Source organism: Hypomesus nipponensis, chromosome 4 (assembly GCF_054491055.1).
Source record: "Hypomesus nipponensis isolate SF chromosome 4, ASM5449105v1, whole genome shotgun sequence".
Classification (NCBI taxonomy): Eukaryota; Metazoa; Chordata; class Actinopteri; order Osmeriformes; family Osmeridae; genus Hypomesus; species Hypomesus nipponensis.
In genome coordinates this window covers 4,134,957-4,148,622 of record NC_140364.1, presented here as the reverse complement: position 1 = coordinate 4,148,622, position 13,666 = coordinate 4,134,957, and the positions used below count along the sequence as shown (strand labels likewise).

The 13,666-nt window shown below is 49.1% G+C and overlaps 2 protein-coding genes across 4 annotated transcripts; one reads left to right on the top strand and one right to left on the bottom strand.

Moving 5' to 3' along the window:
* Positions 1–4,665: 4,665 nt before the first annotated feature.
* On the bottom strand, positions 4,666–9,915 carry LOC146295075 (TBC1 domain family member 20). The gene is made up of 8 exons (XM_084695862.1): positions 9,452–9,915; positions 8,718–8,903; positions 8,372–8,452; positions 8,048–8,234; positions 7,676–7,777; positions 7,142–7,283; positions 6,597–6,781; positions 4,666–5,583 (listed from the first exon to the last, which is right to left on the bottom strand). The coding sequence occupies exons 1-8, from the start codon at positions 9,519–9,521 to the stop codon at positions 5,331–5,333; spliced, it is 1,206 nt and encodes a 401-aa protein (XP_084551988.1). The 5' UTR covers positions 9,522–9,915; the 3' UTR covers positions 4,666–5,330.
* A 51-nt stretch (positions 9,916–9,966) lies between these two features.
* On the top strand, positions 9,967–13,185 carry mims1a (mitochondrial inner membrane scaffold 1a). 3 transcript variants are annotated; one of them, XM_084695863.1, is made up of 4 exons: positions 9,967–10,090; positions 10,466–10,877; positions 11,482–11,593; positions 12,281–13,185. In XM_084695863.1, the coding sequence occupies exons 2-4, from the start codon at positions 10,504–10,506 to the stop codon at positions 12,605–12,607; spliced, it is 813 nt and encodes a 270-aa protein (XP_084551989.1). In that variant the 5' UTR covers positions 9,967–10,090; positions 10,466–10,503; the 3' UTR covers positions 12,608–13,185. The 3 variants fall into 3 exon arrangements, with proteins under 3 accessions (XP_084551989.1, XP_084551990.1, XP_084551991.1); XM_084695864.1 differs by having other exon boundaries at positions 9,984–10,090; positions 10,470–10,877; XM_084695865.1 differs by having other exon boundaries at positions 9,998–10,090; positions 10,448–10,877.
* Positions 13,186–13,666: the final 481 nt, after the last annotated feature.

Sequence of the window (13,666 nt, the reverse complement as noted above, 5' to 3'; positions counted from 1 at the left end):
ACACACTCTTACACACACCATTGCACATGTTCCCCCATGCTGCCACAAAGCTGCTGAAAAATACATATACAAGGTCTCACTCTGCCTTACATCATGTCAACTGGTGCCTCCGGAGCTGGGACACACACACACACACACCATCACGCACCACACCATCACACACACCATCAAACACATACCATCACACACACCATCAAACACATACCATCACACACACCGCATACCATCAAACACACACCACACATCACAAACACATGCCACCCACACAAACCATCACACACACCTTCATACACGCACACACACACCCCCCACCCACCACAGCACACAGCATACAGACACACACGCATCCACACCAGACACAGACACGCACATACAGACACACATTCCATTACCCCCCCCCCCGCCTCACTAGGGCAACTTAGTGTTGAGGTCTCCAGTGCAGGGCCACCTGGGACCCAAACTGCTGACTGGCCACTGTGGAGGGGCTGAATGAGGTGTGTGTGTATCAATAAGGATGTTGCTCTAATAAGCTTGCATAGTTGGTGATGCAGTGGCCTTGTCGTTGTGGGAAACCAAACAGATGTGTAATTTGGGGGTAGGCAGATGCAACTGTTCTGGAACATTCATCTGCTCTGTCTCACACACACACACACACACACACTCCTGCATTGGACACAGCTCTAAGTGGAAAGGCGCATCATCCAGTATGTTCATGTTCTTGGATGTGTTCGAGTGATGCAATTACCCGTGTGAGCGAGTGTCTTTTTTGCGTGTGAGGGTGTGTGCGTATGCATGAGTGTGGATGTTTGTGTGTGTGAGAGTGGATGTTTGTGTGCGAGTGTGAACACATGGTTCGGCCGAGGAAAAGGGAGAATCAATCTACCAGACTCCCTCTCCTCTTCTCCCAAAAGCTGAGAAAGCAGTGGTCTGTTAGTTACAGACACTCACAGGACCCTCTCACACACACCCACACACTGGGCTTGGCTTGTTTGAAAGATGTTAAAACCTGTACGTGTGATTGTAAGCATGATTGTGTGTGTGTGTGTGTGTGTGTGTGTAGGGGGGGGAGGTTGTGTGAGTGTGTTAAGTCTTTGCATTTGTTTGTGTATTATGTGTGGTGTTTCTCTACATGTGACAGGAGAGGTGGGGCGGGGTGAGTGGAAAGATGGTGAGAAGGAAAGCGAGAGGGAAGATCGAAGGGAGGAGATCAATCTAAATGAATCTAAATGAATGGGTCCCGTCAGAGTGGGGAGCAGTTGCTAATAGGAACCCAACCAGGTGTGAAACAGCCTTTAGCTGGCCTGGGGGGGGGGGGGGAGGGGGGACTTGGCCTAAAATGGGCTGGGGGGGGGGGGGCAGAGGTTGGGGCAGACGGGGGTAATGATATTCCGACGTCTCAGCCTCTTGTTAGATATCCATTGAAACCAATTATGGACCCCAATTGAGTTTCACACATTGATGCGGAGATTCCCGTCAGAGAGCCGGGTGGAGAGTCCTCCGATTCTTCTCACCCTTTCTTCCTCCTCTCTTCTCCTCTGCCCTCATCTCTCTCTTTCCTCTCCTCATCGAACACATCATTGGTGTCAATAAACATGTGTTTATATCTGTTTGGTCTGTGTGTGTGTGTGCAGTGTGCAGTGTGTGCAGTTGGTTGGGGTCTGGAAGTCTGAGAAGGGGGTGGGGGTGTGTGTGGGGGGGAGGTCACTCGGTTGGAAACAATAAGCGACCCTCGGAACATGCTGTTATCCCTTTGGACACCCGCTGTAACCACGGTTACAAACACACGCTCTCGCATAAACACCGGTGTCCTATGCATGAATTGCGTTGGTGCCCTTGCATCGCAGCTAATAACACCATCAATCATTGTGTTTTTACTCACAAAGGAACGGCATAGCTTTATGTCTTTGAAAAATTAAAAAACTAAATGTAAAAGCTATCCCCAACCTGGTCTGTATATTTTGTCCGCTTTAGCTTGCTACAGAAACAACCTCAGAAGGCTTACCTTTCACTAAGTGGTCACTACAGAAATGAATACACTGTAATCCTCGCCAGACCTGAATCATATTTCATATAAATCAGACAAACACATATCCTCAAACACATATCTTCTTTATTCTCTAAGCAGTACAACAGAACATCCGTCTGTATTCCATAACATTCAGCTTTGGCAAATGAAATTCCCAAATCACCGAAATGTAGTGAATGAAGCATGAAGCGTAAAGTGATTCTGTTCGGACTAAATGAATGACACCGTTTCAGATGTACATGGTACAAGGAGACAGGTGAGATATGGCTGGTGCAGGAAGGGGAGAACAGTCTAGGGTGGAGCACCACCCTGGTTAGTGATAACAGTCTAGGGTGGAGCACCACCCTGGTTAGTGATAACAGTCTAGGGCGGAGCACCACCCTGGTTAGTGATAACAGTCTAGGGTGGAGCACCACCCTGGTTAGTGATAACAGTCTAGGGTGGAGCACCACCCTGGTTAGTGATAACAGTCTAGGGCGGAGCACCACCCTGGTTAGTGATAACAGTCTAGGGTGGAGCACCACCCTGGTTAGTGATAACAGTCTAGGGTGGAGCACCACCCTGGTTAGTGATAACAGTCTAGGGTGGAGCACCACCCTGGTTAGTGATAACAGTCTAGGGTGGAGCACCACCCTGGTTAGTGATAACAGTCTAGGGTGGAGCACCACCCTGGTTAGTGATAACAGTCTAGGGTGGAGCACCACCCTGGTTAGTGATAACAGTCTAGGGTGGAGCACCACCCTGGTTAGTGATAACAGTCTAGGGCGGAGCACCAACCTGGTTAGTGATAACAGTCTAGGGTGGAGCACCACCCTGGTTAGTGATAACAGTCTAGGGTGGAGCACCACCCTGGTTAGTGATAACAGTCTAGGATGGAGCACCACCCTGGTTAGTGATAACAGTCTAGGATGGAGCACCACCCTGGTTAGTGATAACAGTCTAGGGTGGAGCACCACCCTGGTTAGTGATAACAGTCTAGGATGGAGCACCACCCTGGTTAGTGATAACAGTCTAGGGTGGAGCACCACCCTGGTTAGTGATAACAGTCTAGGGTGGAGCACCACCCTGGTTAGTGATAACAGTCTAGGGTGGAGCACCACCCTGGTTAGTGATAACAGTCTAGGGCGGAGCACCACCCTGGTTAGTGATAACAGTCTAGGGCGGAGCACCACCCTGGTTAGTGATAACAGTCTAGGGTGGAGCACCACCCTGGTTAGTGATAACAGTCTAGGGTGGAGCACCACCCTGGTTAGTGATAACAGTCTAGGGTGGAGCACCACCCTGGTTAGTGATAACAGTCTAGGGCGGAGCACCACCCTGGTTAGTGATAACAGTCTAGGGTGGAGCACCACCCTGGTTAGTGATAACACGGCGGGGCAGAGATGGGATGTGCCGCATCGCCATCATGCGATACATTAAATGTACATATGAAGCAACGACTTGATGCAATATGATTTCCCCCCTATTACAATGCAGCGCCATTTGACACAACACGATTTCAACACAATGCGATTTAACTCAATATGCAAAAGCAAAACAATAAGAAGCAATGCAATTCAATATGGTACAGCATGATGTTATGATTGTATTTCCTACAATAAATTAAAAATTAGATAAATCCCTTTTTTACCCTTACATATTCGTTTCTCTAGTACTACAACTCAGTACTTGTTTTTTTACTTCTAAAAAAACATTTGCCCCTTCCACAAACAGGCCTTTTCACAAGTCCTTTGTCCATATTGCCAAAAAATGTTGAGTAAATTATGACTACTTATATATATATTTTTTTATTCCCCTTAGTACTAGCTAGACCTTCCTTAGTATTAGCTAAACTTTGCTCCTTTTGTATAGTTCACATATTTAAGTTTCAATATTCCTATATGTTTAATGTATGCACCTCCCTGCCAAAGTAAATTCCTTGTTTGTGCAAACATTCATGGCGAATAAAATCCCTTCTGATTCTGATTCTGATAAAGTCTAAATCTCAAATCAAACCGGGCCTGTCCCTCTTCTTAAGCCAAGTTACACCTCACACAGTTAAACCATGCGAGGATGTTCAGGGTTCACTTCAGAAGGATGGTACTTTGTGTCTGAGCTCCAGCCAGCAGACAGACGTGTTGGACTTCCAGCAGGTAGGCTGCCTCAGCAGTGAGCACAAAGCTGTGGTGCCCTTTCTACACGAAGGGAAATAACCAGTGGAGGGTCCTTGAGTGAGTCGTGCTGCCTGTGCACTTTAGAGTGGTAAAGCATCTGTATCGTCCTGATCACCTTTCTAAATAAATGGGACAGGGCCTCCACTACTAATTGAATATAAATAAATAAGATTAGAAATGAGGCACCTACAGCGAAGACCAAATTGTATTTGGTGCACAATTTTTAAAATTGGGGCAATCGCATTGCCAACTTCCGTGCCTGTGCACCGATGCAAATCGGTGAATCTTCCCAGGGTATAAGACACAGGACTTGCAGTACAAAAGGGCCTTGACGTGTTATTTTGACGACGTGTTCCAGACTTATTGTGATCCTGAAGCGGTGAGACGTGAGCTAGCAAGCTGCGGGTCTCGTTTTACTGAGCACGGTGCCCGGGCAGCTTCACATTAGCCTTCGCACACCCTAGGATATAACGTTTGAGACTGAAATATAGATTGTTCTTTTATGCTTAACTTGCTGCCTGGCTGGTTATGATGCCCTGAGACACACATCTTTCTCTACATAAAAGCTGCAAATTGAACGTTGTCCGGGTAAACTACAAAATTATCTGTACTCCTTCACCCCTGTTGACCTGACATTTTTTTTTTCACCACATTTTTTTTCAAGAATCCCATCCACACCAATATGGTTGTGTAGAGAACACGTGTTGGTCTACAACATCATCCCTATGTTCCAGAACCCTTTGTTGGTTCTGTCGTCAATGGAGGACCTTCCTGACCTACCAGAAGTGTCAATGAACAGTGACTACAGCTGCAGGCCTTATGAAAGCTGTCTGATTGGGCAGTGGGATCACAGCAGCGAGGCCTGTCCAATCAGAACCTAGCATCGGGTCCTTTGCCTGACCACAGCCAGTAGGTCCTCACCATGCCAATGGCCCGTAGGAGATCATCATGCCCAAAAGCTAAACTTCCTGGTCTTCATTGTCTCTCTACCCCCTCCCTCCGTACTTCCTTCTCTCTGTCAGGGGGGCGGGGCTGGCTCCAGGTCCATCTTCATCCCAGCAGCACGATGAGGAAGGCTTTACCTCCCCGGTGGAGAGGGGGAGAGGAGGCAAGGACGTGAGGTGAGGACGAGGAGAGGACAGGAGGCGTCATCAGAACAGCTGCATGAGGAAGTCAGGTGACCAGTTCAGGGCGGTGTGGGCCACAGCCAAGGCTGCCGCCCCCAGGGTGGCAGAGATGCCCCACACTGCCATCCTCACCACCAGCTGGCTGCCCCCCGCCTCGGGCCCCCTGGCCCCCTGCAGCCCCCCGTCCAGACATCCGCCCCCCCTCCCCCGCAGCACCCGGTCTGGTCTCTGGAGCTGCCGGCTCCTCTGGAACGCCTGGTAGGATCCGATGGTGATGCTAGGGGGAGGAGGGGGAGGGTCATAAGGGTTGGTCCTTTAGGCAAGTCTCCTATGTTACAGGCTAACTGTCCTGTCTGTTATGTTGGGGTGACTATCCTGTCTAATGTGTTACAGTGAAAATATCCGGCCTCTTTATACTGTCGCAGACCATTCTGTCATGTTATTACTGCACTGTCGTATTGTTTTTGCACCATGCCTGGGAGCTGAGACGTGGTTACTTTGCACTGTGCCTGGTAAATACAGGCCGTTCCTTGGCTCTGACCACTGTAATACTGTTAGGACTACACACCTCTGATGCTTGACCTTCTGCTGTACTTTCTGTATGCACCCTCGCTTTGTGAAAAAGTCTGCTCAATGAATGAATGATTTGAGCCCATGACCTCTAGATTTGCAGTCCAGATCTACCACTGAGCTCTAACTATGCCAACATGCAGAGTGTTTGTACAGAACAATACAGCAGTGACAACAAGGGGCAACCAACATTAATACCACACACACATATCTCTCTCACACACACACACACACCACCCCCTCCCTCTAAGCATCTGCTGGCCCGGAGGGAGAGGGGGAGGTGTTGTGAGTATGCGTGTGTGTGTGTGTGTGTGTGTGTGTGTAGCCAGCTTTGTGCTTTTATCCCCCAGGCTGGGGGTCTGTTAACTGGCTAGCTGCCCCGCACAAGGGGCCCACACAGCCTTTACTGCATTGAACACGCACACACACACACACACACACACACACACAGGCGGAGAGAGTGTTTGGCTACTGCATATTGCTGCTGCCTCCACCCCAGCCCCCCCTGCTGGCCATCTGTAATATAAGATGGGGTGGGATCAGGGTGTGTGGGGTCAGAGTTTGGTTAAGGTGAGTGGGGTTAAGGTTGAGGTTGCGGGTTATGGTGGGTGGGTGGGGTTGGGTGGTGTATGTGGGATGGGGTTAAGTCGGGGGTTAGGGTGGGTGAGGTAAGAGGGTAGAATCGTGGTGGGTGTGGCTAACTCATGCTCAGGCTCTCACCTGTTGCGAGACTGCAGCGCAGCGCGCTGGGCCAGTAAGGAGGGAGGGTATTGGTTGAACAGGCTCTGAGCTCGTCCAATCAGGATCTGGTAGGGCAGGTCCTGAGGGATCTGGGACAGGAGATGGTGCACCATCGCCATGTCACACTCTGACTGCAGAACCTCCTCCTGACGATGGAGCACAATCTGGAGGAGAAGAGGAGGAGGGGAGGAGGAGGGGATGAGGAGAGAAGAGGAGGAGGGGAGGAGGAGGGGATGAGGAGAGAAGAGGAGGAGGGGAGGAGGAGGGGAGAAGAGAAGGAGGGGATGAGAAGAGGAGGAGGGAAGGAGGAGGAGGGGATGAGAAGAGGAGGAGGGGATGAGAAGAGGAGGAGGGGATGAGGAGGAGGGGATGAGAAGGAGACAAGAGGAGGTGAGAGGAGAAGGTATGAAAAGATGAGAGGGAGAGGAGAGAAAAAAAAGAGTGGAGTAGGAGGAGGAGGAGGAGGAGAGAGGCGGAGGATAGGGGTAGCGAGGAAGAGGGGAGAGAAGGAAGAGAGGCATTACCGTGGCAGCAAAGTAGATGGCCATGAGAGGGTGCGAGGCCAGGAAGAAGTCGTAGAGACGCAGCACGTGTCTGAACTCTGATAGGACGTGGCCGTACCATGTGATCAGCCAGCTCAGAGCAAAGATGGTGCCCACTTCAGCCCTGCAACACATCACCATCACCATCACCATCATCATCATCACCACCATCATCATTACCATCATAATCAATACCATCTTCATCCTCATCATCATCATTATTATTCCCACCATCATCATCATCATCATCACTGTATGAAACAAATACAAACATAGTCTGTTTTGGCTGCTGGACAGTCTGAAGTCATTGACTAACTCAGTTTGTATACTGTATTACAGGACAGACAATGTTGTACTGCCCTCTGCTGGTGGGACGAGGGATGACAGGACACTACAAAGCTTCCGATGACGATGCTGAGAGGAAATTATCAACAAAGTTACAGCTCTGTCTGTGAGAGAGTATGTGTGTGTGTGTGTGTGTGTGAGAGTGTGTGTGTGTGTGTGTGTTACCAGTACCGGGTCATGAAGGTGTGCAGCTCTGGGTTCACCTGCTCCAGGAGAGGCATCAGACAGTTGAGGATGTGTTTGGTGCTGTCCATGGTAGGATCCATGAAGTCCCTGGTGAGGAGAAGAGGGGGCCGGACAGGAGAGGAGGTTACTGACGTGCATATCTGAAGTGTGGATTAGACACGTGGATATTTGAGGTATGGGTTAGTTATGTCATTATCTTCTGTATGGGTCAGTTATGTGGATATCTTAGGTACGGGTTGGTCAGGTCGTAGGGTTATATGACAAATACATGGGTGATCAGCGGGGGGCTGAATGGGGTGCTTATGTCCTTCAGCTCAGATGCTGTTGTTCTCTATGAGCCAATAGGAGACGTCGTACCGGAGGTGGTGATTGGACAGCGTCTCCACCATGGGTATGGCCATCCGCTCGCCGACCACCAGCAGGAAGGTGACGGCGATGTCGTGGAAGCCCTGGTAGTAGTGGAGCGGCGGGTTTCTGAGGAGAACGTCCAGGATGATGTCCACCAGCTGCTCCTGGAGAACCGCACGCTCCTCAGCACGCATGCCTGCGGAACACAGGAGGACGTGCGGAAAAAAAACCAAGTAGAGCAAACCATCGAACATGGGAAGGAAAACATAGTGGAACGGCGGGAGAACGTGTAAGGATGAACGTGCGAGGAGAACACAGCACATGACCCCTGACCTTTGGGGAAGCGTCTGAGCGAGCGGCGCACGTCCATCACAACCTGGTTGTAGTCCTTATGGTTCCGCCTCACCTCCCGGCCTGCACAACAACAACAACAATATCAACAAACATGTTACAGTCCTTGATTCCACATCCCCTCCCAGCCCGCACAACAACATTAGCAACATGACACATTAACACACGGTTAGGTGATAGTAGGGGTTATCATGCGTGTGTGTGTGTGTGTATGTGTGTGAGCCATTATGTGAGTTTGGGGGTGTGTGTATGTGTCAGTGTATGAGTGTGAGAGTGAGCGTGTTGATGTGTGTGTGAGAGTGTAAGTGTGTGCGTGTGTGTGTCTCACCAGGTTTGGGGGGGAGGCTGTAGATATTGACATTGAGCAGCTTGGGCCACACTTTCCTCCTGATGTCATTGTTTAGGAGACCTCCCTCGGAGGTGGCAGCAGTCCTCAGGGTCTCAATGTCCACCGGGTCGCTGTCCAGAGCCTGCTGGATCTCACACAGCTTCTGTCTCCGCCACGACTCCGGCTCTGCAAACACATCAATCATCAGTGTCTGGAACACACAACCCCTCAGCGTCTAGGACCCACAATTCCTTCTAGAACACTTAACTCCTCAGCAACTAAAACGCAGAAACCCTTCTAGAACGCAACCCCTTCCAAAACCCTCAACTCTTAGATCACACAACCCCTAGGCTAGAGCATAGTGACATCTCCATTTCTTGAAGATTTCATCATGGCCCAAACTTATTCAATGCAATTGACCATATACATCCCGAAGAAAAACAAAGCGTCTGGGTAACACCATGTGCATCTAAACTACAGCACACTCTGCTGGAACACAACATCTGCTCCTAAGAGACAGAGGCTCCGCAGGTTTGACAGACTCAACTCCGATCCACGTAGCAGCTGTCTGTCCACCAGAATAGCTCCCCTTTCAAATCGGCTATTTTTATCTTATCAAACCAGCTGCTTCATCTTATCAAACTAGCTGTTTAATGTAAAAAACTGTCCACACTGACTGAAGGAGTTTACGTGTATCCGGATTTATTCTAAACCTGCCGCGTTGGGATGACTACCTCCGTGTCTTGAAGCGTGTCCATTCACCCGGCCATCTGCGTTCGACTTGTGTTTTTTTAATTTCCTCATGTCCTGTTACACTGACAACATTACCGACACCAACCTCTTGCTACTGCATCATACGTTTACGTTAAATGGTGGAAACATCCGTTTACGTGGTGTTCAACATATGTTCCGCCTGTCACTGGAAGCGGCCGGCTGATTTTTCTTCTTTTGTGGAGTTGTAGCAATGATAGACAACAAACAGTTGCAATACTACAGCGCCACATATCGTGCCGGAGCACACTCTCACCTGTTAAAAGGCAGCTTAACGAACTTTACAACGTGACAGCAAACATAAATATTGTGTCATATTATGATATTAGTTCATTCGCTTGGGCATTAATGCGGAGGAACGTTTAAAGGGGAATAAAAACCGAGAAGCTAGGTTTCGGAACGTGTACCACCAAACATCGAGTTTCAACCGCCAAGGAAGAAGACCATCACTACATTTCCCATGGTTCCTTACGGCACCGTGCCAACACCTTGTGCGTCATGCCATGCAAGGAAGTTCTGAATGACAGAAGGGACATGGCCAAATTCCAGCAACCGTTCATGACCCTCGTCTGAAAGACCATAACACCATGTCTCACTGACAGGTAAGTACCGTGGGCTGTGTAGCTGCATGTCAATGTTTTGAAGATGGCGTTCTTGAAGTGTCAAATCATAAAAGTTATTTACAAGCTTGTCTTGCCCACTAAAGTAACTAGCGTTAGCTAGCTAGCATTATGTTCCATATGGCTTTCTGCATGGCACTAGGTAGGTCATATAAAGTGATGGAAATGTTAAAACTGCGTGTAGTGTAGCGACTCCGCCAGCGGTGATTGGTATTAGCTTCTTAAATAGCTACTTAGCCTAGCAGAGGTCTGATCAAACGTGGGCTCAAAGCTAGCCGAGTTAGCCTATCATATATTCAGCCACTGATAGTTTAGACAGGAAGTTTTCTGTTCTTACAGATGTTTGGTTCTGACCAGATAGTGTGGACTTGGCAGCGGTGGACAAGAAACGAAACATGCAGCGGCTCGTTAATCGAGGTGTGTGGCGGAAGGTGTCCGTCATGCGGTCTGTGCTTTCGGGCTCTGCTGCCCGTCAGTCTCCTACCGTCGCGCCGCAAACTGGATCCCACCTTGCGCTTAGCGAACCTCGCTGGGTGAGGATATCCGCGGCAGCATGGACTTCGCCGTCGGCGGAGCCCAAGAAGACGGCCCCAGAAGACGGGCAGGCAGCCGTCCCAAGCCCCGAGGAGGCGGACCCCCTGCAGGACCACTCGGTGGGCTTAGTGCAGCGGTTCAAGCGAACACTGAAGCAGTACGGGAAAGTTATGGTGCCGGTGCATCTGCTAACGTCATCAGTGTGGATCGGAACATTCTACTATGCAGCAATGAAGTAAGGTCTCACACACACATCAGGGGCGTATGTTTGTTTTCAAATGTGGATGGGAATCCTCTTTACCAACTGAGGATTAAGTTGCATTAAATATAATTTCTTAATAAAAAGTAGAGGGGACAGATTTGCCGTTTTCAAAAGGTGTGTGAGACAGGTCCCATATATAATGAAACATGCCCCTGAAACACACACACACACTTTTTGGCAAGACGTGAAACAAAGCCCTCTATTAATGGATCTTCTCTGAAGTCTTAATCTGTTGTTTGGGTCCTAGATTTTCTCTCACTCACACCTGCTGGCCTACATAGCTGTCTGGTTGCTTCATGGATTAGTGACATCCTCACCCTCCCACTTCCTCTGCTTCCTCACCCTCTCACCTCCTCATCCCCTCACCCTCTTACCTCCTTACTATTTCACCTCCTCATCCTTTCACCTGCTCAACTTCTCCCCATCTCACCTCCTCATCTCACTCTCTCACCTCCACCCTTCTCACCCTCTCACCTCCGCACTCCTACCTCCTCATCCTCTCACCTCGTCACCCCCTCACCCTCACGCCATCACCGTCTCACCCCCTTGCCCTCTCACCCTGTGCATATGTGTCCAGGGGTGTGAACGTGGTTCCCTACCTAGAGTACATTGGGTTTCCGGAGAGGCTGGTGAAGCTTCTGGAAAACTCCCAGAGTGGCTGTGCCCTGACTGCTTACGCCATGTACAAGGTGAGCTTACTGACTGGTTCTAGATGATTCTAATGGGTTATAGCTCAAGCTTAAGGGCCTCCCCTTGTCCCGGGGCCAGTGAAAACATTGGGAAGAATGTAAATACATTTTGGTATGAGAGTTTGGGGTAGGCAATAAAACTGCTAAAGTTCGAAGGAACGGCGATGAAAATGAAACTGACTGCAGGTTTTATGAAGCACACAAGCTTCTTATTAAACCTGCTTGAGGACATGTACACAAACACACACACACACATATTACTAAGTAATGTTAGTTCCAGTGTATACCCATCTAGACCTGTGAAAGTCTCCCTTAGCCTCAGGTTATTTCTTCTATCTCAAGATGTTGGTTCATATCATAGATGTATTGTAAGGTGCTGGTTAGTTTTGTGAGTCTAGCTTTGTCATATGTCCTAAAAGAATATCATGTAAATTCAACAAAAACATTTTTTTGAACTCACGTTTGCCCACTGCACTTAAGAACTTTGGGAAAATATATGCATAAGATTTAACATTTTGGATTGTCAACATGCCTTCTGGGATAACTTAGGTTATATTTCAGGTCAGTCCTGGTGGGATGGTGAAAAACGTTAGTGAAGAGCCCTGCTTGCTAGTACTAGTTGGTTCCAGCGGGTTCCTGCAAGTTCCAACTGGTAGTTATTTTTCTAACCCAATCCACTGTCTCCAGATCGCCACGCCAGCGCGCTACACCGTCACACTGGGAGGGACGTCCTTGTCAGTCAAGTACCTGCGCCAGCACGGCTACCTATCCACACCGCCCCCTGTGAAGGAGTACATACAGGACAAGATGGAGGAGACCAAAGAGAGACTACAGGACAAGATGGAGGAGACCAAGGAGAGACTTCATGACAAGATGGAGGAGACCAAGGATAAGTTCACCGGCAAACTGCTGGAGACCAAGGATAGACTACATGACAAGATGGAGGAAACCAAGGATAGACTACATGACAAGATGGAGGAGACCAAGGACTCCTTCAGGAAAAAACAGGAGTAGAGGAGATATGTAGGAATAGGACCCCGTGACAGGAGCTGGATCACAACACAGACATTGTTGCTCGGAAATGCTCCACTCTTCTCCCCTGACTCCTCCCATCTTACCCGTTGGCATGGAAACATGGAAGCTGAACCAATGACTGATGCATAAACGGAGTGTTACTTCACTCTGTTAGGATCGAGGTTAGGGGTCAGGGTTAGTCCTGTTGTGGTCCACATGTTGCTCTCGTCACTGCAGAAGTCTCATTGTATCTGTGGAAGCTCATGTTATCAAGGATAGCAACTGTGTGTTTGTAAGGAGCTTTTTCCTCCCCAATGCTGTCTTCACAGTAGCCTTGCAACTTGTCTCTAACACACACACACACACTCTCTCTCACACACACTCACACCCTGACCCCTAACCTGCGCACACCAACACACAATCACACACACTCGCACACAACAACACCTGCTGCTTCCGTCCTTCCTCTAATCCAGAGAGGCTGGTCACTGGGTGACAGTTCCTTGGTAACTGTCACCATGGAAATTTGATGATTGATGAGCCCTCCTATATCTCTAAAATAAAGGAAACATAACTGAGACTGTCTCCATGGTGATCTTCTGATGCTGTTGTTCCTTAGGCTGTCACCAGAGGGAGATGGTGGATGGGGGAGGACGAGGAGAATATTGGAAGAGAAACAGGAGAGGAAGGGGGGAGTATGGGAGGACGAGGAGAAGGGACAATTTAGCAAGCGCAGGAATAAGAAAGGAAATAAGCCAGTCAGATACTGTCCTCGGGCTACATTACCAGCCGTGCGTGTGTGTGTGATCTACCAGAGTCACATGGGGAATTCCAATGTGCGGCGGCTAGTTGCAATGTATTGACAATGTATTGACAGTGAAAATGGGGAATGGTGAGGCACTGGGGAGCTGTGTGAAGCAGTGTAGACCAACGGATTTAGGAGAGGCTGTTTAGGACAATGACAAAACACACAGGCACATACACTTGGAAAATCTGTTGGTCCACACCACTGAAACACTTAACCCTTGTGCTGCCTTCGGGTCACGTGACCAAAAGGTT